The sequence below is a fragment of the Papio anubis genome, chromosome 6, assembly GCF_008728515.1.
Source record: "Papio anubis isolate 15944 chromosome 6, Panubis1.0, whole genome shotgun sequence".
NCBI lineage: Eukaryota > Metazoa > Chordata > Mammalia > Primates > Cercopithecidae > Papio > Papio anubis.
This window is the reverse complement of record NC_044981.1, coordinates 126,351,023-126,374,224: the sequence shown is the minus strand read 5'-3', so window position 1 is coordinate 126,374,224 and position 23,202 is coordinate 126,351,023. Positions and strand designations below refer to the sequence as shown.

Below are 23,202 nucleotides of genomic sequence, written 5' to 3'. Positions count from 1 at the left end.
GTCTTTGAGTTTTCTACCCCATTTTCAGGAAAATTTCAAATTCTTTGAGAACATTTATGAACATAATATATCCTCTCCTATAAGAGATCCAGAAGCCAACAAGAGAAAATAAGAAATAAAGCTGTTTATAAAATATTAATATATTTAAAAGCTGGTAAGATAAATGTGTAAAATAAGAGTTAAGTCACAAATCAATTTTTCTTTAATGTTTTCATCAGGATTTCTGGCTTATTAATAATACGTGGCTCTATTTCTTCACTAAATTTAAACTCCTCTGATTGCTACAGTCCTATTTTGGCTTTAATATCCTTATTTGGCCTTCCTCCCCACTGCTCTCCGAAATAGTCTCTGCATTCTAATTAGATCCCATCTCCTTAATATTAGCACCTCCCATCAAACCATGCTTCTCCCAGATCTTTGCCTCTGTTATTGCCCTGTTGGGAAAGCTGTCATCATTTTTTATCCAAGCAGATCCATTTTTTAAGAAGGCATACTCATAATTGTAATATATGTCAGAATTACTGTTGGAACTGTGTGGGGGGAAGGGGCAAATATCTAGTTCAAATGCAGATCCCAGAGCTCCACTTCTCATATTTAGAGGTGCTAATTCTAGGATGAGGCCCAGTCATTTGATTTTGGATAAATCTCACAGGTAGTTGAGACAAGTGACCCATGGATGGCATTTGGAGAAACGCTGTACTCTAAGGTCTTCCGCAGAAGTGTCATCTCTTCCAGAGCTCACTGCTGATCTTGCGACATCTACCACAAACTTTACTATTTCTCTTTTTCTATCTATGTATATATCTATTTATTTTAGAGCCAGGGTCCCACTTTGTCTCCTAGGCTGGAGTGCAGTGGTGTCATCACAGCTCACTGCAACCTCAAACTCCTGAGCTCAAGCAATCCTCCTGCCTCAGCCTCCTAACAGATACTACAGGTGCATGCTACCACATTCAGCAATTTTTTTTTTTCTTTTTTGTAGAGCTGGGGTCTCACTACATTGACCAGGCTGGTCTCGAACTCCTGGCTTCAAGAGATGCCCCTGTCTCAGCCTTCTGAGTGCTGGGATTACAGGCCTGAGCCACAACACCTGGCCTACCATTTCTTATGTTCCGATTTCTCTGTAGCAAAGGTAATTTTTTTGTTTGTTTGTGTGTTTTTGTTTTTTTGAGACAGAGTCTTGCTCTGTTTCCCAGGCTGGAGTGCAGTAGCACGATCTTGGCTCACTTCAACCTTTGCCTCCCACGTTCAAGCGATTCTCCTGCCTCAGCCTCCTGACCGGCTGGGACTACAGGTGCGTGCCACCATACCCAGCTAATTTTTGGTATTTTTAATAGAGATGGGGTTTCACCGTGTTAGCCAGGATGGTCTTGATCTCCTGACCTCGTGATCCGCCCACCTCGGCCTCCCAAAGTGCTGGGATTACAGGGCGTGAGCCACCACGCCCATGCAGAAAGGAAATTTTTTTAAAGAAAACCTTTCCACCTGCAGGTGACTGATTTTTATTGAGCCTCTTTTTAAAGCTTTTTAGTAGCTGTATGGTATTTCATTGTCTATGCACATTATTTTTTATAACCAGTTACCTATTGATAGGTTTAATTTTACTTTTTACGTTTTTTATTGATGTACAATAACTGTACTATTTACAGGGTACATTTGATATTTTGATACATGCATATAGTATGCAGTAATCAAATCAGGGTATCTAGGATACCCATCACCTCAGACATTTATTACTTCTTTGTGTTGGGAACATTTCAAATCTTCTCTTATACATATGTCATATATATAATAAATTATTGTTAACAGTCATCCTATTGTGCTATTGAATACTAGAATTTATTCCTTCGATCTAGCTGTATATTGTACCCATTAATGAACCTGTCTTTAACCGCCCACCCTTCTGTTCCCAGGCCCTGCCAAGCATCACTCGACTCACTATCTCCATGAGATCACCTTTCTTTAGTTCCCACATATGAGAACATAGAATATCTGTCTTTCTGTGCCTGTCTTACTTCTAACACAGTGACCTGCAGTTTTATCCATGTTGTTGTAGATGACAGTGTTTCATTCTTTTTTACGGTTGAATAATATTCCATTGTATGTGTGTGTGTGTATATATATATATCACATTTTCTTTATCCATTCATCCACTGATGGACACTTAGGTTACTTCTATATCTTGGCTATGGTAAATAGTCTGTCAGATAGTCTGATTTCCTTTCTTTAGGCTATATACCCAGTAGTGGGATTGCTGGGTCATACTGTAGTTCTATTTTTAATTTTCTGAGCAACTTCCATACTGTCTTCCATAGCAGCTACCCTAATTTACATTCCTACAGCAGTGTACTAGTGTTCCCCTTTCTCTGCACCTTCATCAGTATCTGTTGTTTTTTGTCTTTTTGATAATAGCCATTCTAACTGGGGTGCTATGTCTCATTGTGATTTTGATTTGCATTTCCCTGATAATTAGTAATGTTGATCATTTTTGCAGATGACTGTTGGTTACTTCTATGTCTTCTTTTGAGAAATGCTATTCAGATCATTTGCCCATTTTTAATTTGGATTCCTTTCTTTCTTCCTCCCTTCCTCCCTCCCTCCCTCCCTCCCTCCCTCTCTCTCTCTCTCTCTCTCTTTCTTTCCTATTGAGTTCCTTACATATTCTGGTTGTTAATGCTTTGTCGAATAGTTTGCATATATTTTCTCCCACTCTATACACTGTCTCTTCTGTGTTTCCTTTGCTGTGCAGAAGGTTTTTGGCTTCATGTAATCCCATTTGTCTATTTTTGCTTTTGTTGTCTTTGCTTTTGAGGTCTTACCCCAAAATTCTTTGTTCAAATCAATGTCCTGAAGCATTTCCCCAATGCTTTCTTCTAGTAGTTTCATAGTTTCAGCTTACATTGTAGTCTTTAATCCATTTTGAGTTGATTTTTGTATATGGTGAGAGATAGGGATCTAGTATCATTTTTCTGCATATGGATTATCCAGTTTTCCCAGCAACATTTATTGAAGAGACTATCCTTTCCCCACTGAATGTTCTTGGTACCTCTGTTGAAAATCAGTTGGCTGTAAAGACATGCATTTATTTCCGAGTTCTCTATTCTGTTCCATTGGTCTGTGTGTCTGTTTTTATGGCACTACTATGCTGTTTTGGTTACTATAGTTGTGCAATCAAAGCTTAATATCTTGAAGTCAGGTCGTTTGATGCCTCCAGCTTTGTTCTTTTTGCTCAGGATTGCTTTGACTATTTGGGGTCTTCTGTGGTTCCATATAAAGATTTTTTTTTTCCTGTTTTTGTGAAGAATGTCATTGGTATTTTGGTAGGAATTGCATTGAATCTGTAGATCACTTTGAGTATGGTCATTTTCACAATATTAATTGTTCCAATTGATGAACATGAGATGTCTTGCACTTTTTTGTGATCTTTTCAATTTTTTTCATCAGTGTTTTCAGTTTTCCTTGCAGCAAACTTTTACCTCCTTGGTTACATTTACTCCTAAGTATTTTTTTTTTTTTTTTGTAGCTACTGTAAATGGGACTGCTTTCTTGATTTCTTTTTCCACTGATTTGTCACTGGGTTATAGAAACACTACTGATTTTTTATGTTAATTTTGTACCTTGCAATTTTACTGAATTAATTTATCCATACTTAGAGATTTTTGGTGAAGCTTTTAGGGGTTTTTATGTATAGGACCATGTTGTCTGCAAACAGGGACAATTTTACTCCCTCCTTTCCAATTTGGATGGTCTTTCTTTCTTTCTCTTGCCTAATTGCTTTGGCTAGAATCTTTTTGTGTGTGTTCTCCATGGTGCCTTTCAGAACTTGAACATATCCAAGGGTCTTAATAATTATTTTATAATTCAGTAGGAACTACTTCCTGATTCATTCACCCGTAACTGTTTCGGTCTTTGGTAAATTGCTTAACCTCCCTATTCCTCAGTTTTGCCAGGTGAAGATGTGGGTAAAAAGAGGATCTTTCTCATAAATTCACTATAAGGATTAACAAAATAATTACACTTAATATGGTTAGAATACTTTCCTGCATGTAGTAAACGTTCAGTAAATATTAGCTATTATTGTTGCTTTTGTCATCATCATCATCGTAATTTCTTAGAAAATTAAAGGTAGTTCTTAAAGTTGTGCTAGAAATCACAACAGGGCTAGACATTATTGCAACAATAATTAGTTTTACCCCAAATAATCTTTTAAAGGAAGAATATTTCTTTGTCTATCCAACTTTTATTGAATTCCAGTACTATTTTCTACCAGGAAGTGCAGATCCTAATGCAGTGCCTTCTTTAAACAGTCACACAGCAAAGAGGCAAATTAAACAACACTTGCCTATTGCAGAGCATACTGGTGAGCGCAGGGTTATTGCTAAATATAGGTCATGCAACATTTTAAATGGAAGGATAACAAAGTATTTCAATATTTTAATAAAAATAAAAAGTTAATTTATTCTAAGAGATGTAATACTTTAATACCTGGCCCTTCCATAAAAAGTTCTTTTTTTAAAGGGAAAAAAACAAAGTTTAAAAAATAAGCTAGAAGGTGTAAAATCAAGTCTATTGGGGTTAAGACTTCTAGAATGGGTTAAAATATTCCCTATGGATAATGTTGAGGTTATGTATTTTCTCATCAAGAAACGAAAATTTTGAATACATGAGAACATCCTCAGCAACTGTTATTGACTGAATTATTCCCCCCACCACCTCCCCCGGCAAGTTCATATGCTGAAGCCCTAACCCCCAAGGTGAATGCATTTGAAAACAGGACCTTTAGGAGGTAATCAGGGTTAAATGAGGTCATAAAGATGGCACCCTAACCTAACAGATTCAGAGGAAATACCATTTGAGGATAACGTGGTCCATTGTAAGCCAGGAAGAGAGCCCTCACCAGAAGCTGAACTTGATCTTGGAGTGCCCAGCCTCCAGAGCTGTGAGAAAATGAATTTCTGTTGTTTAAGCTACCCAGTCTATGTTATTTTGTTGTGGCATCCCTAGTAGATGAATACAACTCATTCAGTATTAAAATCATTAACAATCACTTAATTTCATAAAGAGGCAGCTCTGTAAAAGAACAGTATGTACAAAAACTGAACTGTGATTACTATTAACCTTTACTCTTCCGAAGTCACAATTTATCCCTGGCCTATGGGATCACATTATAAAATGAAATGAAAACCCACTGTAGTCCCTGAAATACTGGACACTAATGAGTCAGTCCCATCCCTGAGCTGCTGACACCAAGATATTTTAATGACACTGTAACAATATATCAGTACCACACAAAGGAGAAATCAATGTAGAGTCCATGTAGACTAGACTCCATGTAGAAATACATAGTGATTCTGTATGAAAAGGAATTAAAAATGAAAAATAGGGCAGTGTGGTGGATAGAGGACAGTTTCTGGCTTCATAGGAACTTGGGCCCACCCCAGTCTTGCCACTTACAAGCTATGTGCCACTGAACAAATAATGACTTTGGTGGCCTTGTTCCCTCAAGTTACTATGGCACCAACTTCCTGACAGGGCTGTTTTGTGGCTCACAGTAACATATAAAGCACTTAGCATAGTGCCATGTACATCGCAGGGATTCAATAAATGGAGATAATGATAGCCTTTACGATAATCAATAATTCCTGTCCTACTGCCACACAGAGTGATATGGTTTGGCTCTGTGTTCCCACCCAAATCTCATCTTGAATTGTACTCCCATAATTCCCACGTGTTGTGGGAGGGACCCTGTGGGACATAATTTGAATTGTGAGAGTAGTTTCCCCCATATTGTTTTTGTGGTAGTGAATAAGTCTCACGAAATCTGAAGGTTTTATCAGGAGTTTCCACTTTTGCATCTTCCTCATTTTCTCTTGCTGCCACCATGTAAGAAGTGCCTTTCAACTCCTGCCATGATTCTGAGGCCTCCCCAGCCATGTGGAACTTTAAGTCCAATTAAACCTCTTTTTCTTCCCAGTATCAGGTATGTCTTTACCAGCAGTGGGAAAACAGACTAATACATAGAGCATGCAACTAACAGGAACAAACTCAGGTAGAACTGAACTCACTGCACTCATGGGTTGTGCGTAACACTCCACATGCCCCTGTCATCACATTCAACAATCTAGAGTCCAGCCTGGTACCTCTGAAGAGGCTTACTTCTGTATCAGGGGAGCACCTATTTCACTGCTGTATGAGAGAAAAGAAAAGGTGACATTCAGAGACTAGAGCAATATTATCACTTAACCTCCGAAACATACAGACCTGCTGTCTCAGTTTCATACTAAGATATAGAAGGATTATGGGTAACACTGGCTACCAGAATAGCCGGTAATATAATGAAGAGTCAGAAAATGAAAAGTGATGAGAACATCTGAGTTTGGGTCTTGAGTTTGCTACTAAATCTGTGTGATCTTGGGAAAATTAGCCAAATTCTCCTACTTCTACATTAGAAAGAGTATACAAAATGATCTCCAAGATCTCTTCCAATTAATTCCCATGACTTGATTTTTTTGTTTTTACCTTTGAGGACATGTGTGGGATTACAATTAGATTCCTTTTCTTTTTCTTTTTTTGTGAGACAGGGTCTTGCTCTGTAACTCAGGCTGAAGTACAATGGCATAGTAATGGCTCACTGCAGCCTTGACCTCCCAGTCTCAAGTGATCCTGCAGCCTCAGCTCCTGAGTAGCTGAGACTACAGGCATGCGCTACCATGTCTGGCTTGTTTTCTTTTATTCCTTGTAGAGACAGAGTCTTGCTGTGTTGTCCAGGCTGGTCTCAAACTCCTGGGCTCAAGTGATCCTCCTGCCTTAGCTTCCCAAAGTGCTGGGATTATAGGCATGAGCCACTGTGCGTGGTCCAGTTTCGTTTTGTTTTGATTTTGAGTGTTAAAATTTTAACCTTTATGCTTTATCTCAATAACTGTTGTGATTACTTATATTCAAATAAAAGTCATTTTCATATTATATGCTGACTGAATATATGTGCTGAATAATAATTCTTTTTAAAAAGGAATCTAATGGCTTAACCTACGCTCATCAGTTTTAGAAGGAAGTTGTAAAATAAAAAAACAACATCTAAAGATGGAAAGTAAAAACATTTTATAGGTCTTAGAGCATTTTTGTAGGAAATACTAATTAGTTTTATTTAATAGTCAAGAAACAAGAATGAAAATGTAATCATTAATAGAATGGAAAAGTTTACCACACCTTTCAAATTGTTAAAGATAATCATGGAATGAATGGTACTTACATCAAATCAACCCCTACCTCTATACTACCAGCCCTGCCCCTCCTATAAAAAGGTTTTTCTTCTTTTTTTTTTTTTTGAGATGAGTCTTCACTCTGTCACCCAGGCTGGAGTGCAGTGGCTCCATCTCAGCTCACTGCAAGCTCCGCCTCCCGGGTTCACGCCATTCTCCTGCCTCAGCCTCCCGAGTAGCTGGGACCACAGGCGCCTGCCACCATGCCCAGCTAATTTTTTGTACTTTTAGTAGAGACAGGGTCTGACTGTGTTAGCCAGGATAGTCTCGATCTCCTGACCTTGTGATCCGCCTGCCTCAGCCTCCCAAAGTGCTGGGATTACAGGTGTGAGCCTCCACGCCCGGCCAAAAGGTTTTTCTTTTTTAAAAAAAGGGGGAAAAAGACCGGGTGTGGTGGCTCACGCCTGTAATCCCAGTACTTTGGGAGGCCGAGGTGGGTGGATCATGAGGTCAGGAGATCAAAACCATCCTGGCTAATATGGTAAAACCCCGTCTCTACTAAAAATACAAAAAATTAGCCAGGTGTGGTGGTGGGCACCTGTAGTCCCAACTACTAGGGAGGCTGAGGCTGGAGAATTGCTTGAACCTGGGAGGTGGAGGTTGCAGTGAGCCAAGATCATGCTACTGCACTCCAGCCTGGGCAGCCTGGGCAACAGAGCGAGACTGTCTCAAAAAAAAAAAAAAAAAAAAAAAGGGGGAAACAAAGTTTAAAAAAAAAAAGCTAGATGGACTAAAATCAAGCCTATTAAGACTTCCAGAATGTGTTAAAAACAAACACACCCAGCTATGTTGTTTAAAAGAAACAAAACTAAAATAAAATGTCAAATAACACGCAAAAATAATGATCAAATGGCTATCCAGCAAATCAAAACACAAATGGGAACTGTGGGAATATTACTTCCAGAAAAAATAGAACTGAAGATCAAATGAGGAAAAAGACCCAAAGAAGTGAAACGATGCTTCCAAGATCATCACATGGTCTAAAAGAAACAGCTGGGATTTTCATTCAGCTCTGACTCTAAAACTTGTACTCAGTTAGTCTACAATATTGCCTCTATATTCACTTCTGCATGCTTCAAATTTCCACCTGAATTTCTCGGTCAGATCCATCATATAATCTTATTTACTATCTGCACATTCTTACCTGCTCCAAACTGGAACTTGCTCTGTCTTCTGTATTCTGACAGTAGATTCCTGAGACCAAATGGTCTACAAAGTTAGTCACTTCAAGTCTTCCACAATGTCTCCCTCATGGATGGTGCACCCTAACTCAACACATCCATATAATTGGCCCCATCAATTGTTACATCAGAATGATCTCTCAGCTCGGTACGGTAGCTCACCCCTGTAATCCTAGTACTTTGGGAGCCCAAGGTGGGAGGGCTGCTTGAGCTCAGGAGTTTGAGACTAGCATGGCAACATAGCAAGACCCCCATCTCCACAAAAAAGAAAAAAAATTATCTGGACTTGTTGGCACATGCCTGTAGTCCCAGGTACATGGGAGGTTGAGGCAGAAGGGTCCCTTCAGCCCAAGAGTTTGAGGCTGCAGTGAGCTATGATTGCACCACTGCACTCCATCCTGGATGACAGAATGAAACCCTGTCTCTAATGTGAAAAAAACAGAAAAACATAGAATGATCGCTTGAATCTGTTGTAGTCTCTCCAATCTTTTTACTACTACTTTAAACTCTCATTCCTTTCTCACTTCTCATTTTTAGTCTTCAACCACTTCAAATCCATTAGTCTCACGGATACCTTCCTCAAGAAACAGACCTGAAGTCATTGTCGTGCTTGAAAACGTGTTAGTTCTCCTACTGTTCCCTGTCCAACCCCTTGGATTGACCATAGGATCATGCACCTTCACACACACCTCCTTCCACCTGGCAAACTTTTGTCTTTCAAGTCCTAGCTCAGAAGCTCCTTCCTCTGAGGAGCCTTTCCTGATGACCACAGCACAGGAGCCCCAGCTGCTAGCTGGATTCAGACTCCCTCATAGCACTTACACTGCAGATGATAGCTACTCTGCTTTTATGTGTTCGTGAATTCTTCCCTATACCCACAATGTCTAGTCTAGCAGATGGTTAAAATATGCTTGAATAAATGAATTAAAGAGTTAAAGGACAGAGTGATCTCCAAACACAGTGATTCACAATGGGCTTTGGTGATAACTCAAAGCCTTCTCAACTTGTCATTAAAAGCATTCAGTGGAGAGCTGCCTGATAAGAAGTGTGACCTTGGAGGATCCCCACAACACCGTGCTCCTGCACGGAGGGTCCTTCCCATTCTGCCCTGTCCCTGTACACAGTGGTGGGCTAACGGGATTGAGGTGCTAGAATAGTAGTTACACAGGTGGAGATTAAGAGCTTTTCTTACATGTAGGCTGAATGACTTTTGAGGTAAGAAAGGACTTACTATCTCAGGGTTAGACTTAAAGGAATGTTAGCCTTCACTAAAATAATGGACTTCTGCTAAATAGGGCAATGGTTGTCCTTGGAATCTTTCTGTTACTGTCTTAACCCTAAGTACTTTCACTCCTCAAAGAATGTTGCCATTCTCTTCACCTGGGGCTGTCCTACTTAGCCCCACCCTAATGGACGAGGAGGCACAGACGTACCCTACCTCTCTCTGCTACGCCTTAGGCTTCTCTAAGTCCAGGAATCTAAGTCAGTATTTGTGGAATCATATGACCTGCCATCCTCATCTTTATCACCATCATCATCATGGTGAGATGTCGTCAGCTCTTGCTTCATGCTGACGCAAGTGATTTATAGGTATTGTCTTTGCAGCCACTCTATGAGGCCGACACTGCTATTCAACTTATTTTATTATGAGAAGTCTGAGAGATACAGAGGAGCGAAGTAACCTGCCCGATGTCTCACAACAAATAAGTGATGGAGTTGGCATTCAAACTCTGGATTGTCTGACTCCAGAAGCAAACAATGAGCCATTATGCTAAAAGGCATGAATTGGAACACTTTCCAAAGACCACAGCTCCTTCTCTATACTAGCAAGAAAGAGCTGGGCATCCAAATGTGAAGGTCCTGATCTTCCGATGCCACTCTTAGCCTCTACCGTCATCTGTTTACAAGACCCCTTACTTTTCAGGTTTTAAGATCTTTTTATCTTCGCTCTTAAAGGCAAAGTAATTTGGGGAGAAAAAAATAATGGCTGTTTTGTCATAATGACTCATTTTATGTTCAGGCTTCAGTTTCTGCTTACCTAATCCATGCAGTAACCAGCATTTATTCTTTCCAGTCCTGAGCCTGACTCATGATACAGCTACTCTGGTATGTGCTAACATCCATATTCCTCTCACTAAGATGCATTTAGGTCCCTCAGCTGGTAATAACCTGCCTGACAGCCTCACGAGCTTTTGTACACTACATTCACTAAGTGACAATTTTAGGCGATGCAGATGCTGAGACTGGTGACAGATATGCCGAAGTTTATCCATTAGATATTTGGATTAGAAAGATTACTTCCCTAAAGCCTCCTCTGACCCCTTTTTTTCCTGGACAGTCTCTTAAAGAGGAAAGTCCCTTGTTAAAACCAAAAACCATCTGAATCAAGTAATGTGAAGAATGAAATCAGGGGGAGTTTCACTCCCAACTCTAACCAAGAGTACAGCATTATTATTTACTAATTATTACTAAATTGTTATCAGCATTTTTGGGATGAACATTCTAAACCAGGTTGAAATAACCATTTATCTCTTGACCACACTCTTATTAGTAGTGCCGTCACTCACTGAGTTGACAACACACTGAGATGAGAGAGGGAAAAAAAGAAGCACAGCAAGAAAGCTATGATTAGGAGGCAAAAGAAGCCTGATGAATTTATCTAGAAAAAAAAAAAAGCCCCTCACACGTAATTTAACCAAAGTTTGTTCAAAGGTTAAAACTCTTTTTATATTGTCTTATTCTTTCTAAAATATTGCATTATATCTTAGCTTTGAACTTAGCTACAAAACCCAATATAAATGAAATTGTAGATTTGTAAGCTGACATTTTTCTTCAAGAGCTATGTCAGTCCATCATACATTCTCTGTCATGATTTTATAGAATCTCTGAAAGTACCAATTAGGAATTTGACTCTATTCATCTAAAAATTTTGGTTTCAGAAAAAGACTAAATAATTACATGTTTACTGAGTGCCTAACATGTTCCAAGACACTTAAACAAAACTTAAGCACAATCAATGCTCCAAACTTACTTGTTATTATCTTGAAAAAGGGAAGCTCTGTGTCTCCCCAAGCGTAGAGTAGTTTGTCTGCTACACAGTTCTTAAATATTCTCTTGAACTTTCTTGTCGACATATTGTAAAACTATTAGTTTTATAATATATGAAGATGAAAATTTAAGGCAAATCATAATAGATTATCCGCAGATAATAGGATAGATCCATAGGAAAATTTAAGGACTATGCTAATAGATTATCTCTGTATTCTTGTTCACCTGAGAAAATGATTACTAATAAGAATTTAATATCTGTTTGACTGAACTATCGTAAGGGCAGGTACTACATGATAATTTAGTAATGTTTTAACTAATTTGCAATACCTCCTGCATTAATCTCCACTTAACATTAAACAAACAATTGTTGGACATTGACTATGTGCCAAGCTGTTCTAGATACTAAGCTACAGAAATGAAAAAAAAAGACACAAATCCTTTCCCTTCCAGAGCTTATGTTCCGGGGGTGCTGACAGATAATCAACAAATAAGTAAAATATCCACATGCTTAGATGTTGACAGAACTAGGGAGAAAAATAAAGAAGGTTTGGTTGGAGGGAGCTGAAAATTTGAGTAAGATGGTAGGAGAAGACTTCACTGAGAAGGTGGCATTTAATGAAATCTGTAGGAGGAGAGGGAATGAACTATGTGGATTTCTCAGGAAAAACACTCCAGGTGGAGTGCATTTGGCTGTTGTGTTTAAGAAACAGCAAGAAGCCAGCATGGCTGGAGGAGAGAGGGCAAAGGAGAGGACGTTAGCAGGTAGCAGGGCTGAGCCATGGTAAGGGTTCTGACTTCTACTATACGTGAGATGGAAAGAGTTGGAAGGTCTGGAGCAGAGTCAGGCCTGGCAGGCCATATTGCAACTGGGTCACTCTGGCTGCTGTGTTAACAGACTCTGTGGGAGGAGGAGGAAATGAGGACACTGGTTGGGAGCCTATCGCAGAATCCACGTGAAAGATCTAGCTGTCTTGGGCCAAGGTGGCAGCAGTGGTGGTTGTGAGAAGTAGTTACGTTCTGGGTATGTTCTGAGGGTACAGCAAAGAGTATTTGCTGATGGACTGGTTATGGGATGTGTGGGAAATTTCAGCTAAGATGCTAGGTAATCTTGTTTGATTTTCTATTATCTTACTCCTTGCTTGGAATATAAATTCCAGGAGGTTAGAAAATTTATTCTTTTCACTTCAATACTCCAGAATCCCCAGTTCAATACTATCTACGCATTAAATATTACTGAATTAACACATAAAATCACACAAAGGGAGGGGGAATTAGTTTTATTTTAAGCTCTCTGAATAAAAAATATATTGTTGCATAAATTCTATATACTCTGGTTCTAGTAATGGTTTCTGAAGAGAAATCGGTAACCAGGATCGATTCTAAGTTCATAAAGACAGAATTACTCTTAATGGACTCAAATTATAGTAACTGATCAATGCCATAAAGTTTTCTCAAAGCAGATCTCAGAATCTGCTCCAACACTTACATTTTAACCTCTGTCGAACGGGAGTCAACATAGCACCTATGCATCTTATGAATACCTCTATAAGGAAGGAGAATAACTCTTTCTCCATGACAACTGGATACCTGTCCAGCTCCTGAAACTTCTGAAAACTCCATCACCCATAAATAAAGCACAAGGATCTCTCTCTACTTAACAGCATCACCACTAGTGGAGGAATTTTAACATGGACTGTGGTGATCCTGTACATACTAAAATCATGCTTAAAAAGCTAACAGGGGCTGGGTGTGGTGGCTCACGTCTGTAATCCCAGGACTTTGGGAGGTCAAGGCGGGCAAATCCCTTGAGGCCAGGAAAATCAGACCAGCCTGACCAATGTGGCAAAATCCCATCTCTACTAAAAATACAAAAATTTGCTGGGCGTGGTAGCACATGACTGTAATCCCAGCTACTTGGGAGGCTGAGGCATGAGAATTGCTTGAACCTGGAAGGTGGAAGTTGCAGTGAGCCGAGATCACGCCACTGCACTCCTGGCTAGGTGACAGAGCAAGACTGTATCAAAAAACAAACAAACAACAACAACAAAAAAGGGTAATAGGGCAGAAAAACAAAAGGGTCCTATTAACTATTCCATTTTTCTGAGATCCTCTCCATTACTTCCTTTGGCTAACTCATCAAAATGTATTCTAAAAATACAGCAAGTGACATTCTATTAAATAACTTACATTGCCAATTATGGCAGACTCACACAATAAAAAGCACAACCACTGTGCTAATTTGTTACTAAATGGGATTATACAGAGTGGAGTGTTTAGAACACTGCCTGGCCTATAGTTAGTGCTCAATAAATACTGTTTATCATTATTGCTATTATTTCACTGAAGATTATAGAGTAAGGAAAATCGGCAAATATTTATTATGTGTTTGTTTTACACTTAGCACTGTGCCATGTGTTGGGATACAAAGAATTAGAGACCACAGTCATATTTTTTGGAAGCTTAAAATACATACAACCAGAGATAGAAAATCTAAATAGATAAAAATTCAGTAGTGTATAAAACAGCAGTAGAATGTGAACTAAAATGTGATAGTTATACAAGATATAGTATATAGTGAAAGGATGATACATTTTCAAAAGGAGATTTCCTAGGAAGCCCTTAAAAGAGAAGGACTGGCACTAATTGTGACACAGTGCTAGGAGTATAAAGAACAACAAGGCAGTAAATGTATTAGCCCAAACTAGGATAATGGCAGAGGCAGCTGATATAATGGCATAGACTCTTATCTGAAATAAAAGTCTGCTAGATTTCTGACTAGATGGATTCAGGGTTAGAGTATGTCAACTTCTACCTACCTACTAGGCTAGTTAATAGTAGATAGTTGAAGCTCCAGTTAGAGAACTAGGCTGAGTCCAGACTGACCACTGGGTGGCTACAAGTGGCCCAATATGCCAGGATGGAGACTAGTCAGTGGACAGTATTGGGCCAGTCAAGGAAGAGAGAATGTTTTATTCTGCAAAAGATCTAATAGCTAAGCTGCTAGTCAGAAAGAACCTAGGGTCTCTAGCAGAAGCATCAAAAATGACTGAAATAATGTCTTGGGCCCCCCCCCCCAAAAAAAATTGGTGCAATTAATTGGGACACAGAAATTACCAGGATGAGTCAGTTTTGGAATGAAAGAAAATGAACAATTTAGTTGTATAGAAGTAGAGTTTCGAGAAACAGGCAGGCATCTACTGCCTTACGAGTAGCTGGAAATGTGGAATCCATATTTAAAGAGGAGAGTGAACCTGTGAGAACAAATGAGATTCACCACCCCACCCTTGGAAAACACAAAATTAAATCTTAGACAAGAGATAGTGAAAAAGATGCAGAAGTCAAGAGACAGAATTTGAGGGGATAGAATCAGATGGAATAGGGTGGTTAGAGACTTTTTCGCGAAGAAAAATAAACCTTTCAGAGTACAAGTGCCCAACGAAACTGACAGAATAATCTCATACATGAAGAATTATGCCTGATTTTGTGAAAAATTGAAGGATAATGCAGAAAGAGCAGGCCACATGACATAATCCTACTATAAAAGCATCAAAGCATGACTCAGAGGTTTAACCCACAGAAAATTATTAATAGGTCCTTTCTGTTTGCAAAATAGTACAAACATGCCATACCACCAATAACAAAATAATCAGACCTTTATTCTCCCTCTCTCTACTTTGCTTTTTAAAATATGTGGATTAAAACAATCTCTAACGATTTCAATGTTAACTTCAACCTACATCCAACAGTAAATAACCAATCTCACTGGCTATTCATTTTAAACTGTGCTTTGCCAGCGTTTGTGGAATGGTGGCCAATTTTTTTAACTTGAAAACTTAAAAGTTTGAAAGTCAGTAAGAGTTGACATTACCAACTGTTTTTTTTTTTTTTTTTAATTAAGCACAGTTCAAAGATTTCCTTAATATTAAGTGGCAGCTTTTAAGCTTTTTTTCTTTAAAAAAAATTTCCACTGCTGTCATAGCTTCTGTTACAGCACAGTTTATAGATAGTTGATCAGGTGTGCCCGTTGATATTTTTTTGGTACTGAAGTTGTTTTTTTTACAGTATTAAAACTTTTTTTATTTGAATAAGTGGGGAGAAGGGAAATATATTTCAGCACTTAGATATACAAATTATTTCCAAAACAGTTTAATACTCAACTAGTCGGTTCTATCAAAATCAGTTTTCCCTGGAACAAGCATTGTTCCCAGCTACAAGCGATCCTCATTTCGCATGGTACTGTGGGACCATAAAACGGCCCTGAAATCTTAATAATCAATGGGGAAAATGATGATTGTTCCATGACCTTTAAGATACTGCTAAAATATTAAAAATTCTTCAGATCAGTTATAAATGTAGGAAAAAAATGCAAAAATGTTTAAAAATATTTAGTACACTGTAATTTAAAACATTAGAAATAGAACTAAAGTGGTTTATTTCATTGTAAAAACGAAGTAGTTTGAATAGGGCTTGCCTTTTTTTCTGGCAAGTAACTTATGATACCGAGGGAGCATCTTTTATGTTCATGGCAAACTCATACTTCTTTTAAGTTTGGGTCAGCTTCCACCCTTTTATTGCTTGTGCTTTCAGTGTTGTGATATATTTCTATATTCACATTAAATATCCTTTAATGTAAAGTTTTCTTTTTTTAACCATCACTTCCTCTGGGACACATTTGTTTTTATTGCAACCATGTTTCTTATTTGTGTTGATAAGTTTGCCTTCATTAAGCTCCTATGAATGCACAGCAGCAAGAACAATATTCCCATGGTCAGTGACTTATTCTACAAATTCATTTATGTTTGATTAAAATTTCACTTCCAGTGTTATCATTTTTCATTGCTTTGCTGCACTTTCATCTTTGTTGGCCAGTTCTTTTGAGTATTCACTTCTATAAAATGTCAAGTGGATGACAAAGAGACAGCATAACTACGTGCTCTGCTGTAAGTGAACTGAATAACAGATACACAGGGACAAACCACTAGAAGAATCTGAAAGTAGTCAACATGACTGGTCATTAATCATGAAGTATATCTGTTATTTACATAGCGATTTGTAGACTGAAGAACTAGCAGAGAAGTTTGTACTTCATGTAATTACTCAGAGTTATACTGTGCTAACTAAAATTTTAACCTAGATTTTAACAACAGTTTCCTTACCAGTTTCCTTTCCTTCCTGTTAAGGAAACCGGTGTTTAAACTAAATCTGGGTCACTGAAATTTGTGCCCAAGGGAAACATGCAAATAGAGGACTGCCTACACCCTACTTGTTTATATTGATCCAGACAGGCTTAATAGGCTGAAAAATAGCCTATCTGAATTTTATCAAATAGTGAATCTTAAAGCACCCAAGATGAAAAATTAGGGCACACTGAGGTGGTTTTAAAATCTTTGTCATATGACAATCAAGCTTAAAATGTATCTTAGAGTAACAGAATTTTAGAAATAATGACCTTTAAAGGCCCCATAGTTTGGTACCACAGATTATCCAGCATGTTTATTATGAATTATTTCTCCTCCTTCAATTTCAATTTGCTCATACAGCCACTTGCGGTCACAGGGGCATTCAGCTCCACACTTGGTAGAACTACAGGCAGGACAAGCATAGAAACATCCTAAGCAATCTTCATCGAGGCAGTCACAGAGGTCCATCCCACTAAAAATCAGGAGACCTTGGCTATCACAGACCTTACTCTTTGCTGTTATCACTTGTCTGTCTGAACTAGCGGTTACATTTTTTGTAAGCCTTCTTTTTTCTCTTTTACCAGTTTCTGGAGCAAATTCAGTTTGCCTTCCTGGATTTGTAAATTGTAGTGACCTCAAAGCTTTAGCAGTTCTTCCATCTGACTCAGGTTTCCTTTTCTGGTGGTCTTCAGTATCAACATCCACACTTCCATTGATTATCTGTGTGCATTTTGGACAAAGCTTCCAACCAGGTACAAGCTGTCTTCCGAATTTTGCACTCAGAAAAGTGGCATCATCTAAGTCAATTACGTGCAAATTTTTTTTGGCTAATTTTTTGTGTATGTTAAATGGGTCACAACATGACTTCTGTAAACCCTCAAATCTGTCAATGTAAATTTTTACATGATGAAAGCAAATTGCATTGTTCCCAGAAAGTGTCATTCCAGTTCTAAGTTGAAGTAAAAGCATATCATTTGATGACAATTCTTGCAAAGTCTTAAAACCTGTGTGACGAGTATAGTAGGTTTTATGGCATTCATTTGTAGTACGAAGCTGGACTCCAACTGAACATGGATCCATCGTTCTTGATTCTAGCAAATTTTCCCTGTTTTATTTTGTCTAGAGGTCTAGGTCATGGGCTGATCACCCAAAGTCCTATAATAGACATTTAATAATCAAACACAAGCATTCCCTGGAAAGTCAGAACTTCACGAGAACACCCGGCTTCGGGCAGGATCCGCGTCCACACAGGACACACTCGACCGCCAGCTTCCCAGCCAGTCCCCACGCTACCACTGGTACTGAAGATTTTTTAGAAATCACCCTCACGTACTCTAAGGCACAGCTGAAATTAGATTTTTAAATGGCTCTTTTACAAATGTATATAACATATGCATGTATATTTGCATATATGCTCATTTCTGTATTTATGAAGATTGAAGGCAGCCTCTCAAGACTTAGTTCCAATTATGATGGTTAAAATAGAAAAAAAAAATAGGCAAAAAGGCACTGCTCTAAAATGTAAAGAAAATAAAATTAATGCAAAGAAAAAAATTAGAATGGATATATTTTCCTTAAAATTATGACTCTGACAATTGAAAAAAGAAATGAGATTGAATTTTTAAAAATTATGATATTTAACATGGCAGGGGTAAGAATAAAGAGAAAAATGCCAGGTGTGGTGACGTGAGTCTGCAGTGCCAGCTACTAAAGAGGCTGAGGATCATTGGAGCCAAGGAGGTCGAGGCTGTAGTGCACTGTGATCACACCTGTGAATAGCTATTGCACTCCAGCCAGGGCAACATAACAAGATCCCATTTCAAAGAGAGAGAGAGAGAAGACAGAAACTATGTATATCACATATTGGCTCACCAAAAAAGTTAAGCTGTATTAGAATAATACAATCATCTAAATATAATATAATATAATATAATATAATATAATATAATATAATATATATATAACATATAACCATATAATAATCTGAAAAGCATGTTGGGTCTCTCAGCAAATGCCTTTTTCCCACCTGTTCTTAGATATTGTTCTATAATGCCTGCTTTTCTATCCCTTTGAATGGCTCCTTTCATCCTTTAGTTGGGAACTTGCGTGGCACCTCGCAGAGCCAGGCTGGGGTAGGCACTTCTACAGGCTCTCAATGCCCTTGGTGCATACCCATTCACAGTGGATGCACTGCGCTGTGATGTTAATAGTTGCTATTTGTTCATCTGCCTTCCACTAGACTACACCTAGCTCTAGAGGGTTGGGTGTCAACCTTTATTCATCTTTTTGTCATCTTTTAAATACAATATATGGCACATACAGTGTTTGAATATATAAACTAATGAGTCATGTCCTGTGTTATCAATATGAATTGAAATATAGCATTACATCTTAAGAGAAAATCTAGTCACTCAATATACAAAGGTAGGCAACTTTTAGGGAGAACTGCAAGCTCAAAGCTGTAAGTCTTACACCTCTACAGTATAAGTCATTTTTGTTTCACCAGTAGCATATTCATGCTTTCCACAACAAACTAATGCTTGGTTTTGTAAGATAAAGAAACCCAAATGGAAAGGTGTGAGTTAAGTATGGAAAAGCTAATTCACAATGTGATTTAAATCATACAGGAATGATCTCCTGACCTATGGAACTCCTTCTATTCAAGCAGATATGAATCCACACTATAACTAAAGAGATCTCCAAGTGTGAGACCTGATGGGATAGAAGGGGAAAAGGACACACGCATGGATTTGAAAACAGAGTGTAAATAACAGCCACCCTAAAACAGTAGTCAGTTTCTTATTTTTACTCATCTTCTAGTTTCAGCAGCTCTGCCTTCATCCTCTCTCAGTTTCTGGTTTGCTTGTCAAAGCAACCTTACTGGAGAGCAATGGGCATATTCACAGGAGGAAGAGCCCTGGTGACCACAGACAGCCTGCTCCCCAAGAACCTACCTGCCTGCAGGGAACCTGTCAGGCCAGGGAGGAAATTCTAGGCACAGAAAAACAGCAGAGTATGTTCACTTCCAGTAAGCCACTGAAATCTGTGCCTAAAAAACCTCAGAAGCAAAATAAATGACCTCATATGGCCATTATGGCAAGGGACAGAAACAAGTCTGAGTTGAAAGAATGTAAACAATAGCAAAAGACTTTTGAAAACCAACTTCCAGTACATTTCACAAATTTGGGCTTTGGAATAATAATAATAAAGGGATGAGATACAGGGGCTGAGTCCCCAGTTGAAACATTAACTCTTACAAAATGCAGTACAACTTTAAGAAGTTACAGGTCATCTGCTGGGAAAAATTTGATACCCTGTCAGTCTAGTTTTAGAATACCCAGGCACTCTGTACACACACATGCTGACCAGGCATTTAATCTTTTCAAGGTACATCGTTCAGGTAATTTCAAGAGAGTAACCTGTTTTAGCAAGTTTACATAAATGGACATCAAAGTAAAGGAGGGGTTGGCACCTGCTTCCTTGCCCAGTATTCTAGAAGACAATAACTGTACAATCTCTAAGTGCTCTAGTCTCAGCTTCCTGCAAAGATAGTCCTGTGATCCAGGTTCCAGTGATTATATGACAAATATTGCAGTTGCTAACCTTTCACAAGGTCTTTAGGTAATAAGAGAAAAATCAGACACCTCAGCACATGCTTTTCCTGGCAGCAGCCTGGTAGCACCTGTCTATAAGTTCAATGGCAGCATAATTTTAACAGAGAAGGCAGTTAAGTGCCCTGGCAGTGTATAATCTCATAACTTTTCACGTAAAAAAGAACCATATGTTTACTGTCCTTGCATTTTCTCGGTAGTAAAATGTAAGCTGTACTATCACTCCACTCATATATACTTTTCCTCCAGTGCCACATTAAACTGTGATTGATTGCAAAAAAAAAAAAAAAAAAAATTACCTGAATCCTCAGGCTAGCATTTATTGTTACTTAAAACTTAGCCCTATGTTTATACTGTATCATCAAATCCTAAATTCTGCTTCATAATCCACCTGCAAAATTCATAAAGGTATGCAAGAGACCGTGGTATTACAGTGACATCCATTCAAATCCGGGCCAGGGACACAGGGCCTGGGGTACCTAGCTGTTTCTCCCTTTCCTCACGTCGCTCCCGGGCCAGCCGCTGCCGGTCATCAACACGTAACACAGGCGGAGGGTCTGAAAACGAGATTAAAAAAACATGAGATGAAGAGTGGATTAAAAAAAAAGAAAAAGAAAAAATACACATTGATGAATATTCAGTAAATTTGAAGAATAAAATATTGTTACACTTTACAACAATAAGTACATGTGACTAGAGTTACAGTGATCCACTCAGTTATTACAAGTTTTCTAAGGACTTCCAAGCATTTTTCCTCTATTTGAAAACATCATGTAAATCATGACATAACTATAGCCTTTTGGCTATTTTCATCAAACAATATAAATGATGTTTTGTGTTCCTAAGCTACCAAACTTCTATTATTTTTACGCTTTAAAAAGTCTGTTCCTTAACGACCAACAGAATCCTTAAGTGGCTTTATATTGAACAAATGTTTGCCAGTTAGAGGTGAAGTGCTCGAGTCCAACAGACATGCATTCAGTTTCTGCCCCATCACTTGCTGGCCAAGGTACTTACCTACTTCTCTAAGTCTCAAGCTATGAGGTGTACTTTGATTTATTACCTGTAAAATGAGGATCCAATAGAGCCTATTTTGCATTATTATAATGACTGTTAGTGGAGTGTGTAGTGTGTATGTCCCAGTAAATCACTGAACATCTACTATGTGCTCCAGGCACTGTTCTGTATACTGAAAAGACAGCAGTCACCAAAAAAGACAAAAACGTGAGACTTGGTGGGATTTACATTCTACTTGGGAAAAAGATCTGACAAAGAAGATAAATAAGTACTATACATAGAATGAAAAAGGAGAAAAATACAGAGAATATTAGACTGAGATAAACGTTAAGGAGACAACAAAGAAATGAAGGGGATTATGACATGTCAGGAAAAGGATGTTTAATTTTTCAGATGGAGCCCAAGGAAGGCCTTACTGTGATAATGATGTTCTATAGAAAGTAAGTGCAAAGGCCCTGAGGTTGCAAGTACCTAATGTGTTCCAGAAACAACCGGGTGATCTGAGGGACTGGAACAGAGTGAGATGAGTAAGTGACAGGGCTTATGGTTAAGGTGAGGACTTTGCATTATACTCTGAGTGAGACATGGGTGGAGAAGAGGGGTTCTGCAGCAGAGGGCTACGTTTACAGGCTCACTCTGCTGCCATATAAAAACAAAATAATAAAAATGATCATCATGATACTCATGCTTAAAATTAGGTTTCTTTTTCTCTTTACTAAGTTGACATTAGAATTGACGTTGACAGGCTGTGCGCGGTGGCTCACGCCTGTAATCTTAGCACTTTGGGAGGCCGAGTGGGTGGATTGCCTGAGCTCAGGAGTTCAAGACCAGCCTGGGCAACATGGTGAAACCCTGTCTTTACTACAAAATACAAAAAATTAACCAGGTGTGGCAGCGTGCACTTGTAGTCCCGGCCATTCAGGAGGCTGAGGCAGGAGAATGAGAATGGCTTGAACTTGGGAGGTGGAAGTTACTGGGAACCAAGATTGCGCCATTGCACTCCAGCCTGCGCAACAGAGCAAGACTCCGTCTCCAAAAAGAGAAAAAAGAATTGACGTTGACATTTTTAGAATCTCATGTTAAAAATGGGAATCTACTATAATAATAGAGACAAACTGAGTGCAGTGGCTCACACCTGTAATCCCAGCACTTTGGGAGGCTGAGGCGGGTGGATCACCTGAGGTCAGGAGTTCAAGACCAGCCTGGCCAACATGGCAAAACCCCATCTCTACTAAAAAATACAAAAATTAGCTGGGCATGGTGGCACATGCCTGTAGTCTGGGAGACAGAGTGAGACACCATCTCAGAAAAAAAAAAAAAATTACAGTAGAGACAAATAGTAGTGCTTTGGCAACAAACTTACAGGTCTGCATCCCAAATGTCTTTTTTTGTTTTTTCCTTTTGAGACAGTCTCGTGTAGTCCAGGCAGGACTGCTGTGGCACAAATCATGGCTCACTGCAGCCTTGACCTCCTGGGTTCAAGTGAATCCTCCCACCTCAGTCTCCTGAGTAGCTGAGACCACAGGTGTGCACCACCACACCTGGCTAAGTTTTGTATTTTTTGTAGAGATGGGATTTTGCCATGTTGCCGAGGCTGCCAAATGTCTCTTGAACTTTACAGAATTTGTACATTTAAAGAAAATAAAAACAGTAAAGACATCCCTTAGGAGCCTGCATAAACCAGGTAGTGTGGATGAGGAACAAGACTAGTGGATGGTTTTTAAAAATTGGTTAAATGGACACCCTCAATAGCCCACTATGATATTTTTCAGATTTCCTAATCATTTATGTACTTCTACATATTTTTTATTTGGAAAAATATGGCTCCTGGCCCTGAAGGTTTAACTTGGAAAACAGAAAAAGGAGGTGGACATGAAGACCCTCTCAGGCAATTTATTAAGGG

General features: G+C 38.8%; 2 protein-coding genes across 18 annotated transcripts in view; both read right to left on the bottom strand.

Annotated features, from left to right (window-relative positions):
- MAP7 (microtubule associated protein 7) overlaps positions 1-23,202 on the bottom strand; it is a 212,321-nt gene that overhangs the window by 49,799 nt on the left and 139,320 nt on the right. For 16 of the 17 annotated variants that reach the window (XM_009206024.4, XM_009206018.4, XM_009206020.2 and 13 more), the window contains one exon: positions 20,762-20,839. In XM_009206024.4, coding sequence (XP_009204288.1) covers positions 20,762-20,839 — 78 coding nt within the window. Of the gene's footprint in view, positions 1-6,065; positions 6,187-20,761; positions 20,840-23,202 lie in introns of those variants that run through there. The other variant, XM_031667404.1, reaches the window with a different exon arrangement.
- On the bottom strand, positions 15,542-18,218 carry LOC101005004 (ARL14 effector protein). The gene has a single exon (XM_017958298.3). The coding sequence runs from the start codon at positions 17,749-17,751 to the stop codon at positions 16,972-16,974; it is 780 nt and encodes a 259-aa protein (XP_017813787.2). The 5' UTR covers positions 17,752-18,218; the 3' UTR covers positions 15,542-16,971.

Excerpts from the sequence above, each read along its gene's own strand:
- LOC101005004 (XM_017958298.3), bottom strand. The coding sequence starts at position 17,751 with ATGGATCCATGTTCAGTTGGAGTCCAGCTTCGTACTACAAATGAATGC.